Source organism: Coregonus lavaretus, assembly GCF_964263955.1.
Source record: "Coregonus lavaretus genome assembly, chromosome: 16".
Taxonomy (NCBI): domain Eukaryota; kingdom Metazoa; phylum Chordata; class Actinopteri; order Salmoniformes; family Salmonidae; genus Coregonus; species Coregonus lavaretus.
In genome coordinates this window covers 30,865,752-30,880,902 of record NC_140003.1, presented here as the reverse complement: position 1 = coordinate 30,880,902, position 15,151 = coordinate 30,865,752, and the positions used below count along the sequence as shown (strand labels likewise).

Genomic DNA, 15,151 nt, shown 5'->3' with positions numbered 1-15,151 from the left:
CAAACAAAGCACATTCAGATGGTACCAGACTATCTGCTGTTATACACTAAGACATTCACAACAACAGGTAGGTCTGGTCTCCATGGCAGCCCACACTGATAAAACAGAAGGCACCAGAATACAGGGAGGTGGAGGTACAGTGTACACATCCAGAACACACTTCCTGGCGACGGGAGGGGTTGTTGACCTGGAGTACCCACCACAATAAACACACACACACACAATACATGCATGTAGAATAATCGTCAGTGCAGTGAACACGTCTGGCCGCTCCATTCTGTCTGCAGAATAGTCCAGTACCTCTCTGCATGTCTTTGTTTCACAATAAAAACACACAACTGATCTTGTTGTTTGTGTTGTTAGAGTTTTGTTCAGACCAAAACATTTCCTTTTGTTGTTTTTGTTAGAAGTTAAAGGTAAAACAGAACTCTGAGGCCCTATGAAAACGACATAACAATATGGCTGATGGAACATACACTTTTTAAGTGATTTATCGCACCATGTTGATACTCTTGTCTACTGTTCATGAAAATTATGTGATTGGCATTATGACACCCATAACACATTTCCCTATCCATCTCTCATAAGCCTATTTGAAATCATGACAAGCTGCAAGCACATGCTTTTATCCAGTTGAGTTGCACAAGGGTAAAGGAATGGGAATATGCTGTAAGAGTCGTTCTGCCCCACTGTCTCTGTCCCTTGGTATTTTAGGCCTACTGAAACTCTTTTTTTGTCCGTTGCCTGCCTCTCCCCTGTTGTTCCTCATCCTCTTCTCTCCAGACTGCTTTTTGTCTAGCTTGTCTGGGCGTCAGAGAGCATGCGCGGTCGCCATGTTAGCAAGTTCTCTCCTCCTCGGTCGTCACTAGTTACCACAGCCACAAATTCATAAACCACGCCCATTTCTACAAATTGTCTTCCGATTTTAAACCTAACCCTAACTTCAACCACACTGCTAATATTATGCCTAACCCTAACCTTAAATTAAGACCAAAAAGCTTTTTTGTTTTCATGAATTTTTACGATATAGCCAATTTTAACGTTGTGGCTGTGGTAACTATGTAGAAAGCCTCCTCCCGTCACACTCCAACGGCTCGAGCCACAGTGCAAGAACAAGAAGGCGGACTGGCTGTGGATAGCTTTTGGAAGAGGGAGTGATACAGCAAACATTGGACTAGCTAGCTATAACAAAGACTTTTCAGAATGGATTAACCCGTTTTGCGAGACAATTAAGTGGATATATTCTCCTAAGGACAACATTATATCGGTAAAGGATTGCTTGTTTTCATTTTTTGCTTCTGAGAAATTCAATAATGCAACTCACCACAGTGTGTGGATAGTGATGGAGTTAACGTTGCACTTCTGTATCAGCTCTCGTTTTGGATGTGTATTGCTTACTCAGTTTGTGTTATAACAATTTATTTGACCTATTGAGATAATATATTAAACGACGAAATGTTGGCTTGTATGTGAGAACATACGCGTCTGTAACTGGCTAGCAAGCCCAAACGCGGATGTTAGTCTAGCTAACTAGCTAGTTAGCTTGTTAGCATTTCGGCTCGTCAACTGATTGTCAAACGCGAGCATTCTCCGTCACGAGGGGAGACGTTTAGATAATCCAAAAAGCTAAATAATTTGACCTTGTCTTTCAGACGGATTATTTATTGTCGGTTGATATATTGTTAAATAGCAGTCTTTGTCAAAACGGCGGCCCTAACGAAGTGTAACGTTATCCCCTGGAATCTTTCAAAATGCACCATCCTCATTCTGCAGGAGACTCTGGCAGCGTCAGAAAGATGGCGCACCCGGCGAATTTTCCTAGAAGGGGTAACGTTAGTAACATTAACACCGGCGCCGGGAGTGTTCCCACGTTGTCAACACCGACTAGTTCGGCTGTTAGCAAAAGCCACGTTCCCATTGAAGACTACCAATCCGCCCTCTTGATGCAGTCTCAACCCCCTGTTGGATCATCCTCCCCCGGGCCTCAGCACCCTCCCCACAGCCTGAACCTGCACTCCCAGCCCCCGCCACAGCCCCAGCCCCAGGCTCCCTCCTCTGGGTCTCAGCTGATGAAGAAGAAGAGCGGTTTCCAGATCACCAGTGTGACTCCAGCCCAGATCTCTGTGAGCACCAACAACAGCATAGCAGAGGACACAGAGAGCTATGATGATCTGGATGAGTCTCATACAGAGGATCTGTCCTCTTCAGAGATCCTGGATGTCTCCCTCTCCAGGGCCAATGACATGGCCGGGGGCGCAAGGAGCTCCTCGGAGGAGACGCTGAATAACTTCCATGAGGCGGACACCCCCGGGGCCATCTCCCCCAACCAGCCCCCCCACTCCTTACCCCAGGGACCCCAGCCCGGAGGGATGGTGAACGGAAATGTGCACCACTACCATCATCACCAGGGGCAACATAATCATCCTCAGCAGGCCCTGGCTCAGCCTCCTTCCTCTGCCCCCCACTCTACCCCCACCCCTGGAGGGGCTGGGGGTGCCCTAAAGATGCCTTCTACCATGGAGGTCCCTCTAGAGAATGTTTCAGTGGGTTCTGCCAGTGTTGCTACTCAGCCTGTAGCAGCTGTCTCTCTCCCTGGAATGCACAGCTCTGCTGTGGTAGCTACCGTTAGCATAGCTAATCCCCTGACCAGCAATGTTTGTAATGTGAATATGTACAGTTCTTCCAATGTGCCTGTGATGGGAGGTGTTAGCACCAGTGCTAGCAGCAGTGGTGGTGGCTTCCCCCCTAGTGTGATGAGTAGCGGTGGGGGGGTTGGAGGTTCGATGGGGAGTAACTTTGGCAACACCAATGTCAATCCGATCCAACACCAAAGCTCTGGAACTGTGAACTCGAGCGTCACTATGCCTTCTGCTGCTGCCAGTGCCTCTGTGGTGTTGGGGCCCTCCAGTGGCACACAGGGTGGAGGAGCTGCCATGCCCCAGCCAGGGATGAGCTCCTCGGGCATGGCTCTAGCCTCTGTCCCCTCCTCTCAGCCAGCCCCAACCCCAGCTCCTGCCACCACCAGCTCCCGTTTCAGAGTGGTCAAGCTTGACTCCAGCTCAGAGCCATTTAAAAAGGGCAGATGGACATGTGCTGAGTACTATGACAAGGAGACCCCAGCTTCGGCCCCTGCCCCCATGTCCTCTGAGGCTACTGCTCCTAGTGGCCGGGTTGTGGAGAGCATGCGACCGTGTGGGCCTGAGAGTGTGAAAGGGGGGTCGGAGAGGGAGGGCACCAGTGGGAGTTCAGTGACCAGCACACTGAGTCACTACATAGAGAGTGTGGGCAGTGGAGAGGCTGGAGGCCCCCCATTACTCCAGCCCCACCCTCACTACCAGGACTACGCCAACCCCCCTCAGGCCTTCCAGACCTCCCACCCAGGTTTCCCCATGGGGTTGTCCCACCCCCAGTCTCACCTGCTGACCACCGTGGCTCCCTCAGTCCCTGCCAGCATTCACCAGCCTGCCCCCATCAACATGGCAGGCCTCCAGACCACCATAGGCCACCCTACCACTCCTATGCCCCAGCAGCCGCTCACCTACGCCCAGGCAGCCTCGATCCCGGCCCCAGGCTCAGCTCAGGGCCTAGTGGGGGTGTCCCAGCAGCAGATGGGCTATGCTCTTACCCAGCAGGCTTCTGCGCCTCCCGAGGTAGCCCTAGCGCACAGGCTGAGCGAGGGAGGGGGCATGCCTCCAGACTACCCCCAGCCCCAGGCAGGCCTACCCCAACCTGCTGTCCCGCAGACCCTGCCTGGACCCGGGCAGATGATGGGAGTCTCGCAGCAGCAGGTGGTTGGCTCCGTGCCCCAGCTCCAACCCCAGGGTCTCGTCCAACAGCAGCCCCAGCAGTCCTCAATCCAGGCCTCTGCTATAGGAGGGGGGTTAATGCCTCAGATGGGCCCAGGAGGAGTGACCGGGTTTGGGCAGCAGCCACAAGGACATACTCTCCCCCTGGACCACCAACATCAGCAACAACAGCAGTCATTCCCAAGCCAAGCCCAAGGACTTGCCACCCAGCTGTCCAACACTTTCCCCCCTAATCAGGGCTGCCTAGTCTCCAATGTGCTTCCTCCTAACCCCCAGAGCGACCCCCAGCCCCAGAACGGCGGTGGACTGGCCCAGTCTCACCCCCAGGTCAGCATGCTCCAGGACTTCAGCAGTGCCCAAGCCCACACCCAGGCTGTGGCTTCCCAGGCCAGTGCCCTGTACGCCAGCCTGCCCTCCTTCACCACCACCCAGCTGGAGGATGCCCAGCGCCTGCTTTTCCAGCACCAGTCTGCCCTGCTGGCCCAGGCCCTGCCCAAGCTGGCTGTGGAAGGTGGCTCTGCGACGGGCACAGGCCTGGGGCTGGGGACCGAAAGTAACGCTGCCGCCGCCACGGCGGTCAGTGCCTTAACCTCCTCCGCTGGACTCTTCAAAGCCATGGACAGCGACGATGATGGGTGAGTCCCAAATCAGTGCCTTTTAGTATATGTTTTTGATCTATTTATAGATTTTTGGGGTATAAAAGTGACAGTAGGCCCTACACTAGTAGGTCTGCTGATAGACAATATCACTGAAGAGATGGTCCCATGTTGTCTCCTTTCTACCTTCAGCATACTGCTTTTAAAATTCCTTCCCTAATGTTGGATCTGATGTGCTGAATGGCATTTAGACCATGAAATGTTTAGTCAGCGTTGGCCTTAAAACACAGTGTCCTGAACATGACCTTGCATTCTAGCCTTCGAGGGGGCGGGGGGGTTTCTTCCTAGTGGAGTGATGCAGCCTGCTGAGTGCCTGGTGGTTGTTTGGTTTGGGTAAATCCAGGTCGCCACGGCAGCACCGTGTGTGGGTGAGTGGGATGCCAGACAGTGTGTATGTGAGATGGCAGACAAAACCATGTGTGCACTCTCACTGTCTGAGAGAGCTCTATGCTACTCTGCCTCTCCTCCTCCTTAGACACTAGACAGGGCATGCTTAGCTGGAAGTGACATTTTGTTTACTTCAGACTGCACTGACTCTGCATTTAAAACACACAGACTAGGGATGTGACAAATTGACAATTTTGCTTGATGTAAAAAAACCCCCCACCAATTTCAGTTTTTCTATTCACAGTGCAGAATAATGGTCCTATTAGGTATGTACGAACGCTAGGGCCGGGCAGTCATGTACCCTTGAAAGCGCCTCAGCTACGGCATGTTTGTCTGTAAGGGTACACTACTGCTTTTTAAATGCCGACACGAAACCTTCTCTGGAGATAGTTTAGAAGTGCCACTGAACGGCATTTAACTTATCTGTAAAGGATTCTGCTTCTGAAGCGGGACTAACGTCCATCACTAGGCGGCCAGAATTTTCAATCAAATAATCTCAACCACTCTATCCTAAAAAAGTACTTTTAAAGTTTATTAAATACCGTAACTTACCAAGACATTTAGTATAAAGAAAACGCATCTTCTGCTAGGAATCGACTCCTAAGATTCAGTATTTTTGGAACGGAGGAGACTGATAAATTGCAGTACTTCAGAGAACACAAACACTCGCATCTTTCATAGTGAGCTAGCGAGGGATGGAGAGAGAGGGTTCGGCCACCAGGAATGCTGTATTTCGCAGTTTCTTGGCTTGCGTTGTCTCAACTTCAATAAAGCATAGCCTATCATCAATTAATAGGCTAGGATATTTTACATGCAACAGACTGAAGGCTGAACACACTCACTCATTAGCGAAGAGAGAGCAGGCGAGCCAGCTGCACTGTGATTTTAATTTTGTGGTGGAAAACCACCACAAAATGTTTCTTAATGTTAAGGATCCCAATTTAGTTTAAACGTTCACACCCCTAACACACACATAGGTACACACACACACAAACTGCCCAAGTCGTGTCAGCTTTTGACAGACATGCATCACAGACAGATTGATCCATCCCTGTCTGCTGCACAGAGCAGTATTTCTTCTTCTACCATGTTGTTTTCACCTTTTCCGATCTGTGCAGATGAGGAGGGGAAAAATAGAGAGGCTGGATTGCCCTATACACTCAGCACTTTGTTTTACTGCACTGGAAAGGGGGTTTAGGTTTCATACACATTTAATGATCTGACACAGGCCTAGAGGTGGATGCAGCAGTACTATAGGAAACTTCTTATGTTATGCTGAAGAATGAACTGTTAAATTGTTGAGACGGATGTAATGCTTTGGCAGTGCTATGAATGTAAGGGAAAGCCAATGGAATTTCACTCTAATATGTTTAGAAATCAGTATTTGAGGTTAGTGGGGAAGGAATTGTAATGTGCTTGCCTTTGCAGCAGAAAGTAATCAGCGTTTAGGTTACTAACCTTCTTAAACCTCTATTTTGTCTAGAACTGGCTCTCATGTGATGGTGTTGGAATATGGTGCCACCATGTGATCTTAAAGCCAGCGTGTAGAGCATGTTTTAGACAAAGTGTAGTGAACCAGGGATATGGACCAACAAGAACTTTGTTTCTCATTTTGAATATTCTACAGCCAGCTAGACGTGGTCATATGGCGGTCTTTGCCACTTAGCCGTAGCGATATTGGAGCTGAGGGATGGCTGCTGTTGTCACATGATGATGTACTCTGAGGAATGTATAATCTAGGAGGATAATGTGGATTACAGTCTTAAATAAATGCAGTGTTTGAGCTCGCAGCCCAAAGCCCTTCACAAATGAGCAGATCATCTTGGTGAATTAGCCTCCTAGCCAGTGGTTTACCTTCTGTATGACATTGACTTGTATTGAGTTTAGCCTTAGCCACCTCAGGATAATCTATTAGTTTGTGACAAGAAGTACAATTAAATGTTCTGCAAATGGGGGTAGTATGATAATTGATGTTTGTAACATGTAGATGTATAGACCTAGTTTTTTCAGTACCTGACAGAGCGTGCTGTAGCAGATGTCAGTAGGATATGATGATGATAATGATGAGTGGCTGTGTCAGTGACACACCTAAACAGCCCAGGCAGCTCCACTGTCAGAGTTCATCAGCACAGGCAGGCAGCAGGAATTAATGAATGCTTACTCTGTGTTAACCCCTCATTACACACGCCGCTATGCTGCACACTCAACCAGGGTGTTACACCTCGATCACACTGACAGCTTCATTGCGTTTTGGTACAAAAGAAGTACATTCATTTCCAATTGAACTCTGAATTTGCCTTGCAGCATTACGTTGCAGAGGCAGTTACAGTGCGTTCTGTGTGGTGCATACGTTGGATTTATCGAACGTGTGCATTAAACTGTATGCGTAGACAGCTTGACAGAAATGTTGAACTTTTGTTGCACACATATCCAGATGCGGTTACCATTTTGCGCAATGACGCTGTCGGTGTGATCGAGACCTTAGTGTTAGGAGATGGATAACTAATGACTGCCTTCTGAAGTTGGGCCTCTATTGTACTAGGCTAATTGACATCATGCCTTGCATCGTTTTACCTTTCGTTCTTGTAATGCTGATAGTGGTCAGATTTTTTCAGCCCTGAAATGCAAGGTATATTGAGTCATATTGCTGACGTCGTTTTCTGTTTAGTTGGATCCCCAAAACACATAGGCCTAAGGTTTCATCACGTTAGCATCTTCGTTTGCAAACCCTGCAAGAACCCACTGCTCTGGTCCCTTGCCAATAATTCTCCTTGTGCTGGCAGATTTCTCAATTTCACTGATTTGCATCTCTTTATTAGGGCCAGGAGTTTTTTTCTCTCACATTAACAGCCCAAACTCTGATGATGTTGGACATAATGATAAAAACTCACTGAATTGTAATGTTGTTAGTTTGGACAGGCATTTTTGGGAGAACAGACACATCGACAAAAGTCTGTATCTCAAAGTCTTAGGGTAAAATATAGCCATATATAGCTATATAGCCACTTTGAAAGGAAGGCTTGGCTACACACAAAAACAACAATAAGGAAAATATTCACATTTTCAAATATACCATGTATTCAGACCCCTTGACTTTTTCCACATTTTGTTACTTTACAGCCTTATTCTAAAATGGATTAAATTGTTTATTTTCCCCTTATCAATCTACACACAATACCCCATAATGACAAATCAAAAACAGGTTTTTAGAAATTATTTTTTTTATTAGGTATTTAAATTTTTTGTATATTTTTTTTATTTTTTATTTTCAGATATGTTTTTTTTTGTAATTTTAAAAAAATTCGGGGGGATGGATCAGCTTAATATTGCAGATAGATTGTATCTTCTATCAATGTAATTGTCTGCATCACTTCCAATCCCCCATGTTTTTTATATATATATATATATACTCCCCTTTATTACTTTTCAACCCTGCCATCCTTTCCCTACTTGGAGTAAATTAGTGAACAACAATGCCCAGGCCTCTACTTCCGATCTATACTTACTATCTACACCTTATGGACAGAGTTAATTTTACATTAATTCTATTATATATATATATATATATATATATATATATATATATATATATATATACTTTTTTATTTCTTATAATTTTTTGCTCCTGAACAACTTCTACTCTCAACCTCTCCGATGATGTCCATCCGGTTTGCTTCTATATGCCATATCTTTCTAACTGTGCTCTTTCCCAAAAGCTCCCAACATACAACGTATATACTTATTATGGACACAGTATGCTTACATTATTAGCATTCTTTGTTATTATTTGTTGTTATTGGTTATTAGTCCCATCCTTCAACTCTATTCAATACCTCCCATCTATATCTTAACACCATCCAAATAGGATTTCTATTTGCCATATATATTTCAACCGTACTGTGATGTTTTACAAAAGTTCTGAACCTTTCTATTCTCATTGCTTCTACAGATTGTGAATTAAAAATAAACATTTTTGCTAAAAGTATTATTATATTATTGATTGATTGACTATGACTTTTCAGATCACACAGTAATGCTATCTGCAAGGTTAGCTCCAGGTAAATATTGCAATCCTTTAGCCATTCCTGGACCTGTGTCCAAAAACAAGCTACAAATGGACAGAACCAAAACAAATGATCTAATGATTCTGTCTCTTCACAGCAAAATCTGCAGAGCTGGGAAGATTGTATCCCCCATATAAATAACATTCTATTGGTAGCAAGAATTTTATATAATAATTTAAATTGAAAGATTCTCATTTTTGAATCCGGTGTCGTTTTGCGTGTCAGTTCATAAACACTATGCCATGGGATCGGTACGCCAAAGATCTCTTCCCAACTATTTTGCAATCTATATGGGACGGCTGTCAATCCTTTGGTCCTTAAGTGAAACTGATAAATAAAAAAGTATATCACAGTTTTCCTTAACCAATTATTTTCTTTAATGCAAGGACGACAGACAAGTTCCTTATTTTCTCCCCCTTCCACTTTCCTCTTCCACTTTTGCGGGAAGGCTGCAATTATTTGGTTGTAATTTTGGATAGAGCAGACATTTCCATATGTTTTTGTTAGCTGCATGTGCGACATAACTCCACCAGTCCTACCGATGATATCATTTACGAAGATTATACCTTTTTTAAACATTCTGTCAAAAAATAAAGGTTTTTTGTCAATTAGTATATTTGAATTTAACCACAATATTGGTTGCATTATTTGTTCTGTCGTTTCTGGAGGATTAAATTGAAATTGCAACCAACTTTCTATGGCTTGTTTTAGAAATAGTGATATTTGGGAGATGATTTCCTTTTCAAATAACTGCAAATGAGTTGTTGTAATCTGAATAAAGGGAAAAAGGCCTTTCTTGAACATTGGGTGAGACAATCTTACTAATTTGCTTGAGAACCAGTTCGGGTTTAAGTATAACTTTTGTATGACCTGAAGCTTTTAGTGATAGGTCTAATGCTTTAATATTTAATAATTTCTGTCCTCATTCAAATTCATTATATAAATATGCCCTTTTAATTTTGTCTGGCTTGCCGTTCCAAATAAAATTGAATATTTTTTTTCTCATATAATTTAAAAAACTGTTCGCTAGGCGTAGGCAAGACCATAAGCAAATAGGTAAACTGGGATAATACTAAAGAGTTAATCAGGGTGATTTTTCCACAAATTGACAGGTATTTTCCTTTCCATGGTAGTAAGATCTTATCTATTTTTGCTAACTTTCTATTAAAATTTATTGAAGTGAGATCATTTATTTCCTTTGGGATATGTATTCCGAGTATATCCACATCACCATCAGACCATTTTATTGGTAAACTACATGGTAATGTAAAAATTGTATTTTTTTAGTGATCCAATATGTAATATAGTACATTTGTCATAATTTGGTTGTAATCCAGAGAGGTTAGAAAATATATCTAGATCCTCTATGAGGCTGTGGAGGGATTCTAGTTGTGGATTTAAAAGAAAACATGAATCATCAGCGTACAATGACACCTTTGTTTTTAAGCCCTGTATTTCTAATCCTCTGGTATTATTATTGGATCTGATTTTAATTGCTAACATCTCAATGGCCACAATAAATAGATATGCCGATAGTGGACAACCTTGTTTCACTCCTCTTGACAGTTTAAAACTTTCTGAGAAATAGCCATTATTTACTATTTTACACCTAGGGTTACTATACATGATTTTGACCCATTTTATAAGAGATTCTCCAAAATTGAAATGCTCCAGGCATTTATATATAAACCCCAGTCGAATTTTATCAAATGCCTTTTTGAAGTCTGCTAAGAATAGCAGGCCTGGTTTCCCATATTTTCAATAGTGTTCTATTGTTTCCAATACTTGCCTTATATTATCTCCAATGTATCTTCCATGTAAAAAACCTGTCTGATTAGAATGAATAATATCCGACAATACCTTTTTAATTCTATGCGCTATACATTTTGCTAGGATTTTTGCAACACTGAAGTGTAAGGGGCCTCCAATTTTGTAAATGGACTGGATCTTTATATTTTCCACTTGTATCCTGTTTCAGTAATAATGAGATCTTCTTCTTGAGTGTCAGATAATATACCGCAGTGGTCTAAGGCACTGCATCGCAGTGCTAGCTGTGCCACTAGAGATCCTGGTTCGAATCCAGGCTCTGTCGCAGCCGGCCGCGACGGGGAGACTCATGGGCAGCGCACAATTGGCCTAGCGTTGTCCAGGGTAGGGGAGGGAATGGCCGGCAGGGATGTAGCTCAGTTGATAGAGCATGGCGTTTGCAACGCCAGGGTTGTGGGTTCGTTTCCCACGGGGGACCAGTATGAAAAAAATAAACATATATATATATATATATATATATATATATATATATATATATATATATATATATATATATATATATATATATATATATATGTGTATTCACTAACTGTAAGTCGCTCTGGATAAGAGCGTCTGCTAAATGACTTAAATGTAAATGTTTACATAGGAGTGGTTAAAACATGCTAATAACGGTCCTCTTAGTATATCAAAAAAGTTTTGGTATACCTCAACTGGTATGCCATCCAACCCTGGAGTTTTCCCAGACTTAAAGTCTTTAATTGCATCCAGAAGTTCATCCTCTGTAATTTCACCTTCACATGAGTCTTTCTGTGTGGCTGTTAATTTGACATTATCAATAGAAAAGAAATCTCTACAATTAGCTTCAGTTAGAGGAGATGGAGGCGACTGAAAAGAAAACATATGCTTAAAGTACTTTGTTTCTTCCGTCAAAATATCATTTGGTGATTTATGGGTGACTCCGTCAATTGTAACCAGTTTCATTAAGTTCTTTTTGGTAGCATTCCTATGTTGAAGATTAAAAAATAATTTTGTGCATTTTTCCCCATATTCCATCCAGTTTGCTTTATTTTTATAATATATTACACTTGATCTTTCTTGAATAAGTTTTTCCATTTCTTTTTGTTTTTCCTCTAATTTATTCTGAGCCTCTATGTTACAGTTTTTATTGCCATTTATCTGTTCTGTTAGACTTTCAATTTTTTTTTAGAAATGTTTGCAAATTGTTTAAAAATAAAAAACAGAAATAAAACATTTACATACAGTGGGGGAAAAAAAGTATTTAGTCAGCCACCAATTGTGCAAGTTCTCCCACTTAAAAAGATGAGAGAGGCCTGTAATTTTCATCATATGTACACGTCAACTATGACAGACAAATTGAGGAAAAAAAATCCAAAAAATCACATTGTAGGATTTTTTTATGAATTTATTTGCAAATTATGGTGGAAAATAAGTATTTGGTCACCTACAAACAAGCAAGATTTCTGGCTCTCACAGACCTGTACTTCTTCTTTAAGAGGCTCCTCTGTCCTCCACTCGTTACCTGTATTAATGGCACCTGTTTGAACTTGTTATCAGTATAAAAGACACCTGTCCACAACCTCAAACAGTCACACTCCAAACTCCACTATGGCCAAGACCAAAGAGCTGTCAAAGGACACCAGAAACAAAATTGTAGACCTGCACCAGGCTGGGAAGACTGAATCTGCAATAGGTAAGCAGCTTGGTTTGAAGAAATCAACTGTGGGAGCAATTATTAGGAAATGGAAGACATACAAGACCACTGATAATCTCCCTCGATCTGGGGCTCCACGCATGATCTCACCCCGTGGGGTCAAAATGATCACAAGAACGGTGAGCAAAAATCCCAGAACCACACGGGGGGACCTAGTGAATGACCTGCAGAGAGCTGGGACCAAAGTAACAAAGCCTACCATCAGTAACACACTACGCCGCCAGGGACTCAATTCCTGCAGTGCAAGACATGTCCCCCTGCTTAAGCCAGTACATGTCCAGGCCCGTCTGAAGTTTGCTAGAGTGCATTTGGATGATCCAGAAGAGGATTGGGAGAATGTCATATGGTCAGATGAAACCAAAATAGAACTTTTTGGTAAAAACTCAACTCGTCGTGTTTGGAGGACAAAGAATGCTGAGTTGCATCCAAAGAACACCATACCTACTGTGAAGCATGGGGGTGGAAACAAATGCTTCTTACGAAGCCACTCCTTCGTCCGGGCAACGAAGGAGTGGCTTCGTAAGAAGCATTTCAAGGTCCTGGAGTGGCCTAGCCAGTCTCCAGATCTCAACCCCATAGAAAATCTTTGGAGGGAGTTGAAAGTCCGTGTTGCCCAGCGACAGCCCCAAAACATCACTGCTCTAGAGGAGATCTGCATGGAGGAATGGGCCAAAATACCAGCAACAGTGTGTGAAAACCTTGTGAAGACTTACAGAAAACGTTTGACCTGTGTCATTGCCAACAAAGGGTATATAACAAAGTATTGAGAAACTTTTGTTATTGACCAAATACTTATTTTCCACCATAATTTGCAAATAAATTCATAAAAAATCCTACAATGTGATTTTCTGGATTTCTTTTTCTAATTTTGTCTGTCATAGTTGACGTGTACCTATGATGAAAATTACAGGCCTCTCTCATCTTTTTAAGTGGGAGAACTTGCACAATTGGTGGCTGACTAAATACTTTTTTTCCCCACTGTAAGTATTCAGACCTTTTACTCAGTACTTTGTTGAAGCACCTTTGGCAGCAATTACAGCCTCGAGTTTTCTTGGGTATGACGCTACAAACTTGGCACACCTGTATTTTGGGAGTTTCTCCCATTCTTCTCTGCAGATCCTCTCTCGCTCTGTCAGGTTGGCTGGGGAGCGTTGCTGCACAGCTATTTTCAGGTCTCTCCAGAGATGTTAGATCGGGTTCAAGTCCGGGATCTGGCTGGGCCACTCAACGACATTAAGAGACTTGTCCTGAAGCAACTCCTGCGTTGTCTTGGCTGTGTGCTTAGGGTCGTTGTCCTGTTGGAAGGGGAATCTTCACCCCAGTCTGAGGTCCTGAGTGCTCTGAAGCAGGTTTTCATCAAGGATCTCTCTGTACTTTGATCCGTTCATCTTTCCCTCGATCCTGACTAGTTTCCCAGTCCCTGACGCTGATAAACATCCCCACAGCATGATGCTGCCACCACCATGCTTCACCGTAGGGATGGTGCCAGGTTTCCTCCAGATGTGATGCTTGGCATTCAGGCCAAAGAGTTCAAGCTTGGTTTCAGCAGACCAGAGAATCTTGTTTCTCATGGTCTGAGAGTCCTTTAGGTGCCTTTTGGCAAACTCCAAGCGGGCTGTCGTGCCTTTTACTGAGGAGTGGCTTCCATCTGGCCACTCTACCATAAAGGCCTGATTGGTGGAGTGCTGCAGAGATCGATGTCCTTCTGGAAGGATCTCCACAGAGGAACTCTGGAGCTCTGTCAGATTGACCATCGGGTTCTTGGTCACCTCCCTGACCAAGGCCCTTCTGCCCTGATTGCTCAGTTTGGCCGGGCGGCCAGATCTAGGACGAGTCTTGGTGATTCCAAACTTCTTCCATTTAAGAATGATGGAGGCCACTGTGTTCTTGGATCTTCAATGCTGCAGAAATGTTTTGGTACCCTTCCCCAGATCTGTGCCTCAACACAATCCTGTCTCGGAGCTCTATGGACAATTCCTTCGACCTCATGGCTTGGTTTTTGTCTGACATGCACTGTCAACTGTGGGACTTAATATAGTCAGATGTGTGCCTTTCCAAATCATGTCCAATCAATTGAATTTAACACAGGTGCACTCCAATCAACTTGTAGAAACATCTCACGGATGATCAATGAAAACAGGATGCACCTGAGCTTAATTTCAAGTGTCATAGTAAAGGGTCTGAGTACTTACTTAAATAAGGTATTTTTGTTTTTTTTATTTGTAATACAGATGGAAAAAAAATTAATAACCTGTTTTCACTTTGTCATTATGGGGTATTGTGTGTAGGTTGATGAGGGAAAAACGTTTATTTAATCAATTTTAGAATAAGTCTGTAGTGTAACAAAATGTGGAAAGAGTCAAGGGGTCTGAATACTTTCCAAATGCACTGTATATCCTTAACTAGGCTTGTCACGATACCAACATCTTTACAAACTATATACCAGGCCAAGCATCCTGTCAGCCCCGTCCCCCGGACGCTTGTTCATGTTTTCTAAACATTCTCCACAAACTTGTCACTGAAATTCATACTTCTACGCAATACGACACATTGAATTTAACTTCACAGTAGGTATGGTCTGAGGCAGGGATTGGGAGACTAGTCAGGATCGAGGGAAAGATGAACGGAGCAAAGTACAGAGAAATCCTTGATGAAAACCTGCTCTAGAGCGCTATGGACTCAGACTGGGGTGAAGATTCCCCTTCCAACAGGACAATGACCCTAATCCCACAGCCA

At 43.5% G+C, this 15,151-nt stretch overlaps 1 protein-coding gene across 2 annotated transcripts in view; it reads left to right on the top strand.

The window, feature by feature from the left end:
- Positions 1 to 1,127: 1,127 nt before the first annotated feature.
- Positions 1,128 to 15,151, top strand: part of LOC311143326 (TSC22 domain family protein 1-like) — an 82,441-nt gene continuing 68,417 nt past the window's right edge. The window contains exons 1-2 of one of the 2 annotated variants that reach the window (XM_084179159.1): positions 1,128 to 1,267; positions 1,774 to 4,441. In XM_084179159.1, coding sequence (XP_084035285.1) covers positions 1,797 to 4,441 — 2,645 coding nt within the window. In that variant the 5' untranslated portion in view covers positions 1,128 to 1,267; positions 1,774 to 1,796. Of the gene's footprint in view, positions 4,442 to 15,151 lie in introns of both variants that reach the window. The other variant, XM_084179158.1, reaches the window with a different exon arrangement.